Raw genomic sequence first — 15,208 nt, forward strand, 5'->3', positions numbered from 1 at the left:
ACTTTTTTTTTTTTTTTTTTTGAGATGGAGTCTCGCTCTGTCACCCAGGCTGGAGTGCAGTGGCCGGATCTCAGCTCACTGCAAGCTCCGCCTCCCGGGTTTACGCCATTCTCCTGCCTCAGCCTCCGGAGTAGCTGGGACTACAGGCGCTGGCCACCTCGCCCGGCTAGTTTTTTTTTTTTTGTATTTTTTAGTAGAGACGGGGTTTCACTGTGTTAGCCAGGATGGTCTCGATCTCCTGACCTAGTGATCCACCCGTCTCGGCCTCCCAAAGTGCTGGGATTACAGGCTTGAGCCACCGCGCCCGGCTACCATGGGCACTTTTTTATTCCTCAGGCTTACCAAGCTCAGTTGCATCTTAGAGAATTTGTTCTTGCTGTTTCTTCTGCCTGGAATACATGTTTCCCAATCTTTTAAGACTATTGTTATCTGTAGGTTTCGTCTCGGATGTCACATCTGAGAGAGGTTTTCCTTGACCACTGTAGCCAAAGTAAATGTTGATCACTGAAGGAATAAGGGAGTGAATGAATGGAGTGGTGCAGATGTTGATAATAAAGGCTACTTCACTATATATCTCCAAGCAAATCAGTTTGTAATGCTTTTTCCTGCCTAAAATCTATACAGCTGATTCACAATACTTGGTTGACAGGTTTTAGATACCTGTGCTCATCAGCTTATATTTGTTGGGGACAGAATGTATTCTTACACTTCATTCCAATTTGAGTTTACAGAAGAGTTGGGGTTTTTATTTTTCTTTAAGGAAGTAGGCTGTGAAATTGGTTACCTATAACTTAAATCTCAGTTTAATTCCTCCCAATAGGATTTAAGATGGATTGGCATCAAAATTCACTTCTTTAACAAAAGTGCTTCATGACTTTAATAAAATATTGGAGAGTGGTAGGATCCATGGGAAGCACTTTACAAAACTTGTGATAGGAAGTTTTGATGATGAGCAGACTTTGCAACAATTGGAGTTGCAAAATGAACCAATTTACAATGCTTCCAGAATGCAGTTAGTGAAAACAAAGATGAAGATATCAGTCTTCTCCCAGGGAGTGAACAGGAGTGTGAAGAGGATGGTTCAGAGATAGAGGCTGATAGCCAGCAGGACCTAGAAGATTTAGAGGAGGAGGAGGAAGTGTCAAATATGGGTGGTGACAATCCTGAAGTGAGTGAGAGCAAACTCAAGCAAATTCGATCTGAGGAAAAGCCCAGTTTTCAGTGATGAGGATTCTGACCTTGACTTTGATATCAACAGATTTTGGAACAGCAGAGCAAGGTACAAAACAAAGGACATGGGAAACCAAGAGACAAATGCATAGTAGATGAGAAACTCTTCCAACTCTTTGAAACGAAGTCTTATTTAGAAAACAGAGAAAAAGAAGAGGAATGAAAAAATGATGATGATGATGATGAGGTGGATGATACTGATTGTTTTTTAAGATAGTGATTCTGATGAAGGTGAAGGGGGACTGTTTGGAAGTAAAAAACTTAAAAGTTTTGAGAGAGGAGAGAGCACTTTCTTCCTCCTCAAATTAGCTTTTGTTCTGTTTTCCTAGGAGAGATGTAATTGTAGTTAGAAGATTTACAGCTAAGAAATACTGTGCTCTATCTTACCAGTTATAAATGAATCTGTACTTCCATTCAGTTTATGTTTCATTTGTTCCTCTAATCATTTTATGGTAGTATTTTTAGTTGCCAATTTCACCTAACAACTATTTTTGGCTTACAGTATTATTAAATTAGAAAGTAATGTAGACATACAGTATACATACAAATATATATGCATGTGTTAATGATGTATTTTTCTATTCCTAATTAATAGTTTTAAAAATCTTTTTATTTTAGTCAGGTAAAAAAAAAGTTCCAGAAATATGAAGTACAAAGATTTTTTGGATCCAGTTGAAAGTGATGAAGACATAGCAAGTGATCATGATGATGAGCTGGGTTCCAACAAGATGATGAAATTGCTGAAGAAGAAGCAGAATAAGCATTTCTGAAATGTGAGTATTTTGAACATCCTTTGCAATGTGAGCTGGAATTGCCCAATTATGTATTTGTACTTGTGGTTTTCACATATGTTTGTTTTAAGAAGTTAGATTCTCTATCAGATATTCTCAAGATAGCCAGAGGAAAGTCTCTGGATTTAAAGGGACATTAGAGGTCAGTTAATGAAGAAAAAATATTACTGGCAGTAGCAATCAAACTTTTCTTACCAGGAACTTTGATTTGGTTTTGTGCCCCCAAAATCCTGTTATTTTTGTGAGATAGGAAGTTTTATTATAGATTGATGAATAATTTATTTCCTATATATTGGACACTTTTTGTTCTGTTTCTTCCATAGCATTTCACTGAAATGATACCTTCTCTTCCTTAATACCTGAATGATTTTGGAAGTTCTGAGTATTTGGTTGCATTAGGCATATAAAAGAAGAACTTTATTGAGAACTTTATAATAACATTTTATTATAATATGTTTCCTTTTGTTTTTCTAATGGAAAGCAGAATACTTCTTTTGGATAGAGTTTTGGTATTGTAGGGATGAAGATGATGACCTGGAAGAAGTGAAGACAGTAAACAATGTAAAGAAAGCTTGAAAAGAGTGACCTTTGCTTTGCCAGATGGTGAGGCAACTGAAGATGCAGGTGTTTTAAATGTAAGAAAAATTCTGATGAAGTTAAATCCTCTTTTGAAAAAAGACAGGAAAAGATAATTAGGAATTTAGGAAGTTTTAATATGCTTGACATGATTTTGGAACTGACAGACTACTAACAAATACTCCCTATTTTTCTTTTCTTCTTTTTTTTTTTTTTTTTTTTTTTTATGGAGGCTTGCTCTGTCACCTAGGCTGGAGTGCAATGGTGCGATCTCGGCCCACGGAAGCCTCTGCCTCCTGGGTTCAAGTGATTCTGCCTCAGCCTCCTGAGTAGCTGAGACTAGAGGTGCTTTCCACAATGCCTGGCTAATTTTTGTATTTTTAGAAGACATGGGGTTTTACCATGTTGGCCAATCTGTTCTTGAACTCCTGACCTCAGGTGATCCTGCAGCCTCGGCCTCCAAAAGTGCTGAGGTTACAGGCGTGAGCCACTGTCCCTCAGCCTTCCCTATTTTTCTTTTAACTATTAACCATTCTTTGAAAACAAATATCTTGGCCAGGTGCAGTGGCTTACGCCTATAATCCTAGCACTTTGGTAGTCTGAAACGGGAGGATCACTTGAGCTCAGGAGTTCAAGACCAGCCTGGGAAACATAGTGAGACCTTGTCTCTACAAAAGATAGAAAAATTAGTGGGGCATGGTGCTGTGTGCCTGTAGTCCAGCTACTTGGGTGGCTGAGGCGGAGGATCACTTGAGCCCAGGAGGTCGATGCTGCAGTGAGCTACGATCACATCACTGCTCTCCAGCCTGAGTGGTGGAGCAAGATCCTGCCTTAAAACAAACAGACAAACAGAAAACTGAAAATCTTGCTGCTACACTCTAAAGCAAAACACACTATATAGAGATGCCATACGGAAAGATCTGATTTGCAAAAATCGGTGCCTGCATTACCCAGCCTATAGCGTTCAATTTGGGGCCTGTGTGTAAAATGGTTGTTTCTTTTCTCTCTCCTTATGTCTTTATATGTATAGCATGTCTCTCCTGACAAAGCTGTCCTGAGAGCCTCTTGTGACTGTTTTCACTGCTCTGGAGGATACCGCCTGTGTCTTTAAGGTGCTCCACAGATTTTGGTGAGTGCCAAAAAATCGTAATTTTAATTAATACCATGACAAACATATCTTCCAAACTATGTCGTGATTTCAGACAAGTGAAATTTCATTTAATTTTAGTAGATGTAGTCTGGCTCTAATAATTTGGCTATGTTATTTGTCCAATCTTAACATCTTATTATAATAAAAATAAGAATAGTGCCAGGCATAGTAGCTCACACCTTGTAATCCCAGCACTTTGGGAGGCTGAGGAGGGAGGATTGCTTGAGCCCAGGAGTTTGAGACCAGCCTGGACAACATGGTGAAACCCCATCTCCACTAAATTTTTAAAAATTAGCTGGATGTGGTAGCATGAGCCTATAGTCTCTGCTACTCGAGGGGCTGATAGGGGATGATCGCTTGAGTCCAGGAGTTCAAGGCTGCAGTGAGCTAGGATTGGACTGTGACACTTCAGCCTGGGCAACAGAGCTGCAGAATAGGCAAATAAACGATAACAAGAATGTCAAAAGGATTATTTTTAAAATCTGCAAATCTAAATTAAATTCATCATTGTCAGATTATCCTTAGAAGATAAATTCTAAGGAAAAAACCATAAAGTATCAATGAGTTGGTGTCCTCCCATCCCACTCCTCCCACCCTCCCCCCACAAAAAAGAAAGAAAGGTTTGGTTTTGCTTTGAAATTAAATCAGACCTTCAAGTGAAGTTTTCAGTAAATCACAAATAATTTATTGCAATTTCCCATATAAAGAATCAAGTAGAACTTTCAAACTTTTTTTTTGAAACTGTTAGAACATGAAAACCCAAACCTGACAAAGGTACCTGACAAAGGTACCTGACAAAGGTAGCATTAAAACACACTCTCTCTCATTCATGACTCGTGATGCAGACGCAGCCCAGTGGAAAAATTATGCCGCACAACCACATGAACCTTATTCTTTGGAATCACTATTAGAAGATCTGGTACGATTCCTGGTTGCAAGACGTTAAGGAGAAAATACACGGTTCCCTCCATATATGTTGGAAAGACATTTGATAAAATTCAATATTTATTTCTAATTTTTTTTTTTTTTTTTTTTTTTACTCCTAGTGGATTATAAATACATCTAGCCAAAAGCTGCCATCATGCATGATGGGTGAAATTCTACAAACATCCCTTTAAGATCCGGAATAAGATAAAAGGTCCAGTGTTATAGTTACCCCTGTTAATTAACACTAACAGTTATTAATCACATAAGCCAGTGAAAGTACAAAAGATAAGAGATTAGGAAAACTACCAGGAACCATGGTTCACACCTGTAATCCCAGCACTTTGGGAGTTCAGGAGCTCCCAGCACTTGAGCTCGGGAGTTTGAGACCAGCCTGGGCAATGTGGTGAGACCTCATCTCTGCAAAAAAAATACAAAATGAGCTGGGCATGTTATATGCACCTGTGGTCCCAGCTACTTGGGAGTCTGAGGTGAGAGGACTGCTTGAGCCTGGGAGGCTGAGGCTGCAATGAGCTGAGATGGTGCAACTGTCCTCCAGCCTGGGCAACAGAGCAAGACTCTATTTCAAACAAAAAACAAAATGATTAGGGATACTAAAATGAAAACATTAGTGTTTGGAGAGAAAACCGAATGGATAAACTGATTCTATATTGGGAAAATAAGAGAATTCTCTAAGATAGCTGAAAAAGCTGGCATTTTATACACTGAAGTCGTAATTGTTGTCTTTTAGAAGTTACAGATAATAAGAATTTGAGTTTAGAATCAAAAGGTTCAGTCTCCATCAAATACTAATATTCTAATCAAAGAATTACTCGGCCCGGCGTGGTGGCTCATGCCTGTAATCCCAGCACTTTGGGAGGCCGAGGTGGGCGGATCACAAGGTCAGGAGATCAAGATCATCCTGGCTAACACGCTGAAACACCATCTCTACTGAAAGCACAAAAAATTAGCTGAGGGTGGTGGCGGGCGCCTGTGGTCCCAGCTACTCAGGAGGCTGAGGCAGGAGAATGGTGTGAACCCGGGAGGTGGAGCTTGCCATGAGTCTAGATCATACCACTGCATATCACTGCACTCCAGCCTGGGTGACAGAGTGAGAAATTTCATCTCAATAATATATATATTACTTAAATATATATATATATATATATTACTTAACTTTAGGATGCTCTAATAATCAAAATTGATAGTGGCTTGTGAACAGACAGATCACTTGAGTAGAATAGAGCCCAGAAATAAACCCAAATGTTTCTGAGGGAAGTTAGTATATTATAAACATGACATTTTAAATCAATGAGGAGAAGAAATTATTTGCAGCTCACCCCACCGTAGGCAGCAGGAATAGGAAGTCACTGGCAGAATAAAAAGATGGTAAGGACAGGGCAGAATTGTAGAACAGTACATTTCTTGCTTCCCCACTTTTTGAAGTATTTTTCGCTTTTACACAAGTATAAATGTACTTTTGTTTTCTAAGTGTATACTAATTCTTTTTTCTCTTTCTTAGATGAATGAAAAGATTATATCTTTAGAAAAAGAGTTGTTAGAAAAAAAGCCTCGGCAGCGTCAGGGGGCAGTGACAGTATAGAAGAGACCAAAGAATAGCCTCCTGGAGGAGACCCTGCGCTGTGACCATGCTGTCCGGATGGGTGCGGGGCTCTCTTCTGCAAAGTGTTCACTTCTGTGCTTTTTCTGTGGTTCCATTTCATGGAAAGATTTGGGGTGATGTTTCTTTTCCCTCAACTTTTTAGTTTAAAAACTTGCAAACACAGAAATGTTGATAAAATAATACAGTGAACGTCTGTATGCTATTCAACTGGATTCACTAGTTAACGTTTTGTCATATTTGTTTTCTCTCTTCCGCGTATGAAAGATTCTATATGTGCCCTTTTAACCCCTGAATCATTTCAAAGTAAATTGCCAGTATCAGAGCATTTCACTCTAAGGTGCTTTTGCAGCTATCTTCTAAGAACCAGGATATTCTCCTATATAATCACAATACCATTAATCCACCCCAAAAATTTAGCATCAATACACTAATGATACCTAACATATAGATTATAATCAGCTTTCTTGCCGTAATCTGTCTAGAAGACTTGCATCCTGTCACTGTCCACTGATTAAATTTTGAACTCTAACTTGAACCCTGGTCATCTCACTGCCTTCTTTCTTACACCCATTAAGTCAAAATGAGCTCTTATTTTATTTCAATGGAAAAGAGAATGGAAAAGAGGGGAAGAGTCCCTGGGTACCTGGGATAAAGTATGAGCACTTACTACCACATGTGTTCTAGTTCTGTAGTTTTCAAACTGCAGGGAGCATCTCAAGGCTTATGAAAGCACAGATAGCTGTCCCTCTTCCCCACTTTCTGATTCAGGAGGTGTGGGGCTGGCCCAGGAGTCTGCGTGTCTAACAAGTTCAGACGTGTTGCTGATGCTGAGGGTCTAAGGACTACAATGCAAGAATTGGTGGTTTAGTGGATATCTACCTAATGAATAGATACTGTATTTCCTTTAGCACCTGTGATTACAGAGGAAACACCTTTCAACTGGAAGATATCATTAAACAGAGGATAAGAGATCAGGTCAGTAAGAATTGAATTTAACTTAATTGAAATGTCACTGAAATGTTTAGAAATAATATGACAGGCTCGGCACAGTGGCTCATGTCTGTAATCCCAGCACTTTGGGAGGCCAAAGCAGACATATCCCTTGAGGTCAGGAGTTTGAGGGCAGCCTGTCCAACATGGTAAAACTCTCTCTCTACTAAAAATATAAAAATTAGCTGGGCATGGTGGTACATGCCTGTAGTCCCAGCTACTCGGGAGGCTGAGCCAGGGGAATCACTTGAACTCGGGAGATTGAGGTTGCAGTGAGCTGAGATGCGCCAATGCACTCCAGCCTGGGCAACAGAGTAAGACTCCATCTCAAAATAAATAAATAAATAAATAAATTAATTAAAAAAGTAAAGGGAGGATGGGGCAGCTTTGCGTACTGCATGCCCTGAAAATGGGCTGATTTCCCTCGAGAGGCAGGGATTTAAGCTCTCTAGCCTACATGGGATACATACAGGAGAAAAATGAAGAAAAAGAAAAGAAATGTAAATATAATCTCCCTGATTATAAAGGAAATCACATTCTTTTTGTAATAATTTGGATGACAAAATATAAAGAATAATCTTCAATTTTGCCACTCAAACATTCTGGTTTGTTGCTTTTTACATTTTTACACCTAGAAGCATTTTAAAAGGAGAATTGTAATATATGGTCTTTTGTCACTGACTATATTTTAAGCATGTTTCTATGGGAGAAATATATCCTGGCATCATCATTTTTTAATAGCTGCATGTATGTTAAGTGAATCGTTGCCACCCCAGAGCTGAATCTCCCTCTATATACATTTTAATGGACTCTAGTAAGGATTTTTGCACCAAATTCATAGAAGTAGAATTTCTAGAGGAAAATAATATAAAACAGTTTTAGGAATTTTAAAAGAAATCTTCCAACGATCCTGTAGGATTATTCGTTCAGTTTATATTCCCACCAACAGGGACAGAGCTCCAGATTCCCCCTTCCATTTGTCATCTTTGCTGGTCTTTAAGCAGAACATCTCATTGTTTTCATTACATTTCTGTGATTTCTAGTGCTTTTGAATCTTTTTCATATGGTCATTGGCCATTTTTATTCCTGTGGGAAGGGCCGGTTTCTCCATTGCCCATTTTCTGCTGGAAATCATTCATTTTTTTTTCTGAGTAATTTTAAAGATTTCTTTATAGGCTAAGGATACAAGCCTTTTAACTGTCATTGAGGTTACCAAGACTTTCTCCAAGTAAGTAATTTGTCATTTCACTTTATTTTTTTAATTTTTGCTAGCAAAGCACCAAAGTCAAATTTCACTTTTTATCCTGCTGAGTGAAAACGTTTTAACTTAGTGATTTTAGTGGAAACAGGAGCAGGACAGAATATAATATCTAGATCTCACTCTGTCACCCCGACTGGAGCGCAGTGGCATGATCATAGCTACTGCAGCCTCAAACTCCTGGGCTCAAGTGATTTTCCCACGTCAGCCTCCCAAGTAGCTCTAGGACTGCAGGTGTGTGCCGCCATGCCCAGCTAATTTTTAAATGTTTTGTACAGATGTGAATTCGCTATGCTGGTCCAGGCTGGTCTTGAACTCCGACTTACCCACCTTGGCTTGCCAATATGCTGAGAGCATAGGTGTGAACTACTGCTCCCGGCCAAGAGCTTATCTTGTTTGCTAGAGATGTTCTTGGTATTTTTTTGTATTTGAGGCTTTCGTGCTAGTGCTGAAGTATTACACTCACCATCTCAGGTTTACAGGACTTTTGTTTTAATATCAAACAGAGGGAACTGTTTAGTTTTGCATCTTTGCAGGTATACAAAATGTGCCTACCAGGCTCTGCTTTGTATCCATTGGAAAGCAAGAAATAATACATTAAAACTTTGCCTGGCTAGAGGCTTTGGAAGAATGGAGTGTTCTGGTTGAATTCTATTAACTTGGAAGGATGAAGGTGAAAACAATTCAAAACTGTAATTTCCTTTGGAATGCAATGTGAAAATATAGCCAGTGATTCCACTTTTCTTCTCTAGTAAGTTTGGACATTCAGATCTACTTGGTCTTTATCATAGAACTCCTAGTGTGCCTGAGTCTTACATTGTGAAGATCCGTTTCTAAAACTTTAGATGTAAGAGGATATAAATGATATTGGATGAGATCAGGCTGGATGAGAACTGATACCTGTAAATATACTTTGTAGACTAAATCTCTGATTGCCACCTGCTTTCTTATTAACTCATAAAAATAAAACACATTGGATGGAAGGTGGAAGTAGGAACGAGATTTATGTCTTTTAATTGCATGTCATTGTTTCATATCGAGACAGAACATATGGTGTCCCTGGCTTTGGACCTACAGAAGGAAACACTTTTCTACCTGCTGTATGCCAGAGGTTCCCGAACACCTGGAGGACTTATTGCAGCATGGATTGCTGGTCCCTACTCCAGAGTTTCTGATTCATCAGGTCTAGGGTGGGCCTGAGAATTTACATCTATAAGACATTCCCAGGTGCTCCTGGTCCAGAGTCTATATTTTTGAGAACCACTCTTATATACTAACTATAAATTGTAGAACTCTAGAAAAAAGCTTAGTTTGGTCTGGGATAAGAAGCACACAGGTAGTGGAGCAAATCATGAAAAAGTCAACCCTTGATCCCAGGTAACAAGCAGTACACAGTGACAGAACACAACTCTTGGTTTTCATGATTGCAAGTCATAGCCAAGTATCGAGTGAGAAATTCAGTTTCATTTGCAGGGCTTAGAGAGGCCAGGTGATTCTAGAAAAATAGGATTTAGTGATTAATCTCATGAGAGTAGGACTTATTTATGTCCTTTTTCTCTCCCCCATCACTTAGCATTTAGCCTTATTTTAGAACGATCCTGTATTTGTTTTAAACTTGTAAAGAACGTTGAGTGCTTATTAAATGGAAAGCTTTCCGTGTGTGTGTGTGTGTGTATGTGTGTATGTAGGTATGTATTTAGAGACAGAGTCTTGTTCTGTAGCCCAGGCTGAAGTGCAGTGGCATGATTTTGGCTCACTGCAACCTCCGCCTCCTAGGTTCAAGGGATTCTCCTGTCTCAGCCTCTCAAGTAGCTGGGACTATAGGCACCTGCCACCGTGCCCAGCTAGTTTTGTATTTTTAATACAGACAGGGTTTCATCATGTTGGCCAAGCTGATCTTGAACTCCTGAACTTAGGTTATCCACCCACCCCAGCCTCCCAAAGTGCTGGGATTACAGGCGTGAGCCACCATGCCTGGCTCAAAAGCTTTGTGTTTTTAAGGATGTGAGACAGGTTTCTTGTTTTTTTTTTTAAAACAAAAAAGCCTTAACAATAATGTAGGAGAATAAGAGAAAGTTTTTCCAAAAACGAGAAATGATTGTGATTATTTTATCTCATTGGAATGCTGGATAATATAGTCTGCTTTATCAATCATCAAGCACATTATAAAATTTCCATTTTAATAGGATTTGTACCTCAATTGATGTAATACAATTTTTAAAGTGAAAGCCAGCCCCGCGCCTGTCCTGGAGTGGGCGGGAACAGCAGTTGCATGGGCGGTTTTCCATGTGACAGTACAGGTCCTTCATGACACGCTGCTGTGCCATGTCTGCCCCACCCCCCCACCTCCCAGTGAGAGCTCTGTCTTCCTCTTTCTATAGGAAAAGAAGGCAAGCCACCAACATCAGGATGCCCTAAGGAGGGAGCTAGAGGTGAGTGGAGGGTGTGAAGTTCCCTCGTGTCCTCTGGAGAAGGTTTCTTTGCTTCTCTTTCAGCACTTGCTTGTCTTTTCTCCCAAAGGCCCAGGTTCATACCATACGAATCCTTACATGTGAGAAAACGGAGCTTCAGACGGCACTCTATTACAGCCAGCATGCTGTCCAGCAGTTGGAAGGTGGGAATCCGGCACCCTGTCATCCTTCAACCTGGCACTTTGACAGGCCTTTAGGGGGAGTCCTTTGGGCCGCATCTGAATGTCTCTCATTCCAGGAGAGTCCAGAGATCTGGTCAGCTGCCTGCATGATTCATGGAAGTTTGCAGGAGAGTTAGAGCAGGCCCTCTCTGCTGTCGCTACACAGAAAAAGAAAGCAGGCAGGGTGAGTCCAGCTGCCCCATCCCTTGGGAGCCTGGCTTCGCAGATGGAGGAGTGAACCTCAAACTCCCTTCTGTCGGATGGAGTGTCCTGCCCGGAAGACAGCGTGGCCATTTCTTGCTGCTTTTGTGTGTGGTTGTTAGAGACCAACTGGGGCTGAGTCAGCTGCTGTGGGTGAGTTGGGGGGTGCTGTGGGGAGCGAGCACTGGACATAGAGCTCGCAGGCCAAGTGCCCGCCCTGCCCATACTTGTCTGTGGCCTTGGCCGAGTCCTGAGTGGCGGTTAGGGTACTTGTACATAAAGGTACAGAAGAGTAGCTTGAGTACGTTATTATTTGTGTTGAGAGAGGGAGCACATATATGTGTGTGAGTGTATGTATTATGGTAATATACATAAAACATGTTGTAAGGATCATGAAAAACTCAGGAGAGAGGAACAGTGTTGGGGGGAGATATTTCCCTTCTGTAACTTTCTGAGTTTTGGACTATGCGAATGTATCATCCTTTCAAAAAGTCAATAAAAGAATTAATGTCCTCCTTCTTACCTGTGCCCCTACCCCCAGTGAAAGAATGGGCCTTAGAGAATCAGATATACCTGGGTGTTGAAACCCCAGCTCTAAGTGTATCTTAGGCAAGCACTTAACCCTTAATACCCCATGTTTTTCATCTACACGATAGAGGTAATAATGGTAACCGTCTCCTGTGGAGGTTGTGAGGATTAAACGGGATTGTTAGCGCAGTGCCTGGTGAAGCACTCAGTAAAAGGTTCCAACAGTGGTAGTAATAACAGTAACAACAACAGCAGTATTATCTGATGGTCCTCTGGACCCCTGTTAGCCAGCCATGAATTCAGTCTCTTTCCCTGTCCCTTCCACCTTTACTGAATTCTTTGAAAACAAATGAGGGCCGGTGCTCTGGCTCATGCCTGTAATGCCAGCACTTTGGGAGGCCAAGGCGGGCGGATCACCTGAGGTCGGAGTTCAAGACTAGACTGACCTGGAGAAACCCCATCTCTACTAAAAATACAAAGTTAGCTGGCTGTGGTGGCACATGCCTGTCATCCCAGCTCCTCAGGAGGCTGAGCCGGGAGAATCACTTGAACCTGGGAGGCAGAAGTTGTGGTGAGCCAAGATTGTGCCACTGCACTCCAGCCAGGCAACAACAGCCAAACTCTGCCTCAAAAAACGAACAAAAACAAAAGGAAAAAGAAAGAAACAAAACAAAGAAAGAAAAACAAATGAGACTGTGGGCTTGGAAGTGCCTTGAGAGCATGTCAGGTGTGACTGGGAGTGGGGAGTGGTGTGTGGAGGAGTCACTGTGGCTGCTGTTCCTGGTCGGCCAGCCGCTCCTCTGCCTGCTCTATCCTGACTTCACCTGCTCTATTTGCAGTACATCGAGGAGTTAACAAGGAGAGGGACGCCTGAGTCTGGAACTGTACAGAACACGTAGGTTGGGGACGTGGGATGGGAGGTCTGGGGGCTCTTAGCCTGGGGGTGTGCTGGGAGGTGGGGGTACAGGTGGGCATGGTGAGAGGCTCATACAGGTTTTCATGTGTGCACAGGGAAGCTCTAGTGCCGGCTGTGCCACTGACTCACGGGGTAGCCTCAGGCAACTCATATTCTCTCTGGCCTGCCACCTGGGACTTTTAATTCCTGGGGTCCCATCCAATGCCACGGTTCTGTGGTTGTGGGGTGAAAGCAGAGGGTTGATCACCAAAGCGTTCCTTTCTGTTCTTCGTTCATTCCTTTCTCTACTGTCTCTGGCCATAGCATAATCGATGAGGAGCTGAAGGAGAAAAATATCAAACTACAAGAAAAACTTCGACTTCTAGAGTCTGAAATGTCTGAGATCCAGCTCAACGTAAAGGAGCTAGAAAGGAAGCTGGAGAGGGCCAAGCTCCTGCTGCCACAGGTAAGTGGCTGCAGCCCCGGGGGTTGTAGGATCCCCGTCCGGCTGGGACCATGGTCTAGGGATCATGCAGGGTATGGGGAGGCTCCAGTCCAGAGCTAGGAAATTGGGGTCCTTGTTCTGGTCCCACCATAGAATCCTCCAGAGTGTGCTAAAAATCTAAAAATTGGAGCCCTGCCTGGGGAATCACAATCTCAGAGTAGGGATTAACAAAATATTTTTTAAAGGATCATAGACGAAAACCATTGTTTTATAGATTCCATTTATATGGGTAGCTCATGAGTCTGTTTCCTTCTGAGGTTCAAACCAACACTTTCACTATTCCAGCAGCACCTGGAGTCGGAGGCTGACCACCTGGGTAAGGAGCTGCAGAGTGTGTCAGCAAAGCTCCAAGCCCAGGTGGAAGAGAATGAGTTGTGGAATCGCCTGAGCCAGCAACTCGAGGAGAAGATGTGGAGGAAGGAGGAGAAGCTGCGGGAGCAGGAGGAGAAGATACGGGAGCAGGAGGAGAAGATGCGGAGGCAGGAGAAGAAGAGATAGGAGGAGGAGGAGAAGATGCGGAAGGAGGAGAAGATGCGGGAGAAGGAGGAGAAGATGCAGAGGCAGGAAGATATGATGCGGGAGAAGGAGGAGAAGATGTGGGAGCAGGAGGAGAAGATGTGGAGGCAGGAAGAGAAGACGCACGAGTAGGAGGAGAAGATGTGGAGTCAGGAGGAGATGCACGAGCAGGAAGAGAAGATGTGGGAGCAGGAGGAGAAGATGAGGAGGCAGGAGGAGATGATGTGGGAGGAGGAAAAGATATGGGAGCAGGAGGAGAAGATGTGGAGGCAGGAGGAGAAGATGCAGAGGCAGGAGGAGAAGATGCGGGAGCAGGAGGTGAGGCTGCAGGAGCTGGAGGAGAGGCTGGGGGAGCTGGGGTGGAAGGCTGAGCTCTGGGGGAGCAGGCGGAGGTGGTTGCAAAACCCTGGAGATCATACAGAGCGACCTCACCACAACTTAGCAGATGGCTCCCTCTGCTTTTCCACCAGTCTGTGGCCTACAGTTTAAATGGTGAGAATTGAGGCTGGGGAGGGAGGCATGGGCCTCTAGGCAAGGGAGGCAGTCTCTTTGGCCTGGAGGAAGGGGGAAGGGGCCAGGTGCCAGGGGCCTGGGCAGGTAACAGAGCCCCTCAGTGGCCTCGCTACCCCGTTTATGGGCCCAGAATCTGGAAGCCAGCCACTGCCTGCCCTGACGCCTATCCTGCAGGTGGAGCTGATGCTCAGAGGAAGAGGAGAGAGCCCCAGGAAGAGCGGGGGACTGTTAGCAACGTAGGATTGAGGAGTTGCAGGAGACTTTTAGAACAGCTGGTCATTATGCCGACCGGGTATCCGCAGTAAGTTCGGCATAGATATGGTGACCTCCTGGGAGTGGGGGAACACCAGGGTTGCCTATGAATGGGGGAGCTGGCCCAGGGCAGAAATGGAGCATGTCAGAACTCCCGTGTTGATTGGTAGTGGGACTGCACCTGGGCAACGTAGGGAGATGTTGGCTCTTCAAAAAAATGAAGTAAAGAACAGCTGCTGATCTCCCTCTGGGGAGGGGCTGGCCCAGGGTTGCACAGTGAGGGTGGGGGCAGAGGGGGGCCCACTGTTTCCTCCCTTGTTGGGTTGTCTGAGGAGCCCTCTGGCCACTCCCCACAGGAGATGCACTGGACAGGGAGGAGGTGGAGGAGGAGGAGGCACCTCAGCCCATGCCAAGCATCCCAGAGGAACTGGAGAGCCGGGAGGCCATGCTGAGCCTGACTCTTCCTGCCCCAGCTTTGCTGTCTCCCTTGGTGGTCCCTCCCAGACCCCCTTAGGCTCTTGGTTTCCTGCCTTCTGATTTCTCCGGACCCTCTAAGTCATGCAGCATCTCTGCGGGGTGGGTGTGGACACGGGCATGGCAACTGAGCACCTTTCCAGGTGGAG

The 15,208-nt window shown here is 43.3% G+C and overlaps 1 protein-coding gene and 1 pseudogene across 1 annotated transcript; both read left to right on the plus strand.

Moving 5' to 3' along the window:
- The first annotated feature begins 870 nt into the window (after positions 1 to 870).
- On the plus strand, positions 871 to 11,616 carry LOC115897606 (golgin subfamily A member 2-like). The gene is made up of 7 exons (XM_030930860.1): positions 871 to 897; positions 1,007 to 1,172; positions 3,714 to 3,726; positions 7,204 to 7,270; positions 10,925 to 10,975; positions 11,064 to 11,157; positions 11,253 to 11,616. The coding sequence occupies exons 1-7, from the start codon at positions 871 to 873 to the stop codon at positions 11,411 to 11,413; spliced, it is 579 nt and encodes a 192-aa protein (XP_030786720.1). The 3' UTR covers positions 11,414 to 11,616.
- A 1,433-nt stretch (positions 11,617 to 13,049) lies between these two features.
- LOC115897607 lies at positions 13,050 to 15,150 on the plus strand (annotated as a pseudogene).
- The last annotated feature ends 58 nt before the right edge of the window (positions 15,151 to 15,208 follow it).

This window comes from Rhinopithecus roxellana, chromosome 5 (assembly GCF_007565055.1).
Source record: "Rhinopithecus roxellana isolate Shanxi Qingling chromosome 5, ASM756505v1, whole genome shotgun sequence".
Taxonomy (NCBI): Eukaryota; Metazoa; Chordata; class Mammalia; order Primates; family Cercopithecidae; genus Rhinopithecus; species Rhinopithecus roxellana.